The following is a 987-nucleotide window of genomic DNA, read 5'->3' on the forward strand; positions in this document are numbered from 1 at the left end:
CAGCGCGCCTAGCCTAGTGGCCGGCCCGAGCCGCGCCAGGACCTCAGCAATAAGGCGGCGCCCGGACCCTGCCCCGGCCCCGGGGGCTGCATGTGAACCCCCGGGCACCCCACGCCCTAGAGGCAGCCGGCCGGCAGGGGTCGGGACCTGCCCCGGCCCCTGGGCCGTGGACAATGTACAGGTGACGGAGCTATGTGCACCTTTCCTTTTGGAAGCAAAACGAAGGAAAAAACGTGAAAACAGAAATTAAAGATTTAAAATTTTAAGGTTCCTTTCCCTTTCTTGGCTTGTGCGTGCTCTCCATGGGGCTCAGCGAGCCCAAGACGGGGGCGGGACCAGGCTTTGTCCCCAACCCTCCAGGGGAGTTCACAACTGCAGATGCCAGGTCAGAGTTCCGGTCCTTGAGGCTGTCGGTTGCCTAGGTGGTGATGGAGGGGCGACAGCATTCGAATCCAGGACCCTGCGTGCTCCGAGGGCACGCCTGGGGAGGGTGGTTGGCTCCCTGTCCACAAGACAACCCTGAGGGTAGAAGTGGCCCCCGCGGGTTTAGGCTGGGACTACTCTGGACCCTCAGCGAGACAGACACCCTTCCGTACCCGTGTGGTAGACCTCGCAGGGTTAGGGTTAGCTCCCCCTGCGCTGAAGACCAAGAAGAGTCTTGCACGCTTGCGTCCAGTGGAGGGCAGTGGTAGGTCCGAGGCTCCGTGCGGCCTCCCCAGGAATGGGTTCACGAGGAGCACTCCTGCAGCACACCTCCGGACCTTGGTCTGAGCTCAATACTCCGCGGGGGATGCCCTTAAAGACAGGGACGGCCTAGGTCTTCCGGGATCCTGGCAGAACGCCCGGCTCATCTCCGCCCCCCGGAGTGCCCCCTGCGACCTCTAAGGGCGGCGCCCTAGAGCGCCGAAGGCTTCAGAGACGGGCGACCTGTTGTCCACGCCGAAGTCGGGCGGCAGCTTCGAGTGCCCGACACCAGGCAGTGGCGAG

At 63.8% G+C, this 987-nt stretch overlaps 1 protein-coding gene across 1 annotated transcript in view; it reads left to right on the forward strand.

Moving 5' to 3' along the window:
* The window catches only part of ABHD17A (abhydrolase domain containing 17A), a 4,814-nt gene extending 4,548 nt beyond the window's left edge, over positions 1-266 (forward strand). The window contains exon 5 of the mRNA XM_010844540.1: positions 1-266. Within this exon, the coding sequence (XP_010842842.1) occupies positions 1-12 (12 nt within the window). The 3' untranslated portion in view covers positions 13-266.
* Positions 267-987: the final 721 nt, after the last annotated feature.

The sequence above is a fragment of the Bison bison genome, unplaced genomic scaffold, assembly GCF_000754665.1.
Source record: "Bison bison bison isolate TAMUID 2011002044 unplaced genomic scaffold, Bison_UMD1.0 scf7180017864203, whole genome shotgun sequence".
NCBI classification, from domain to species: Eukaryota; Metazoa; Chordata; class Mammalia; order Artiodactyla; family Bovidae; genus Bison; species Bison bison.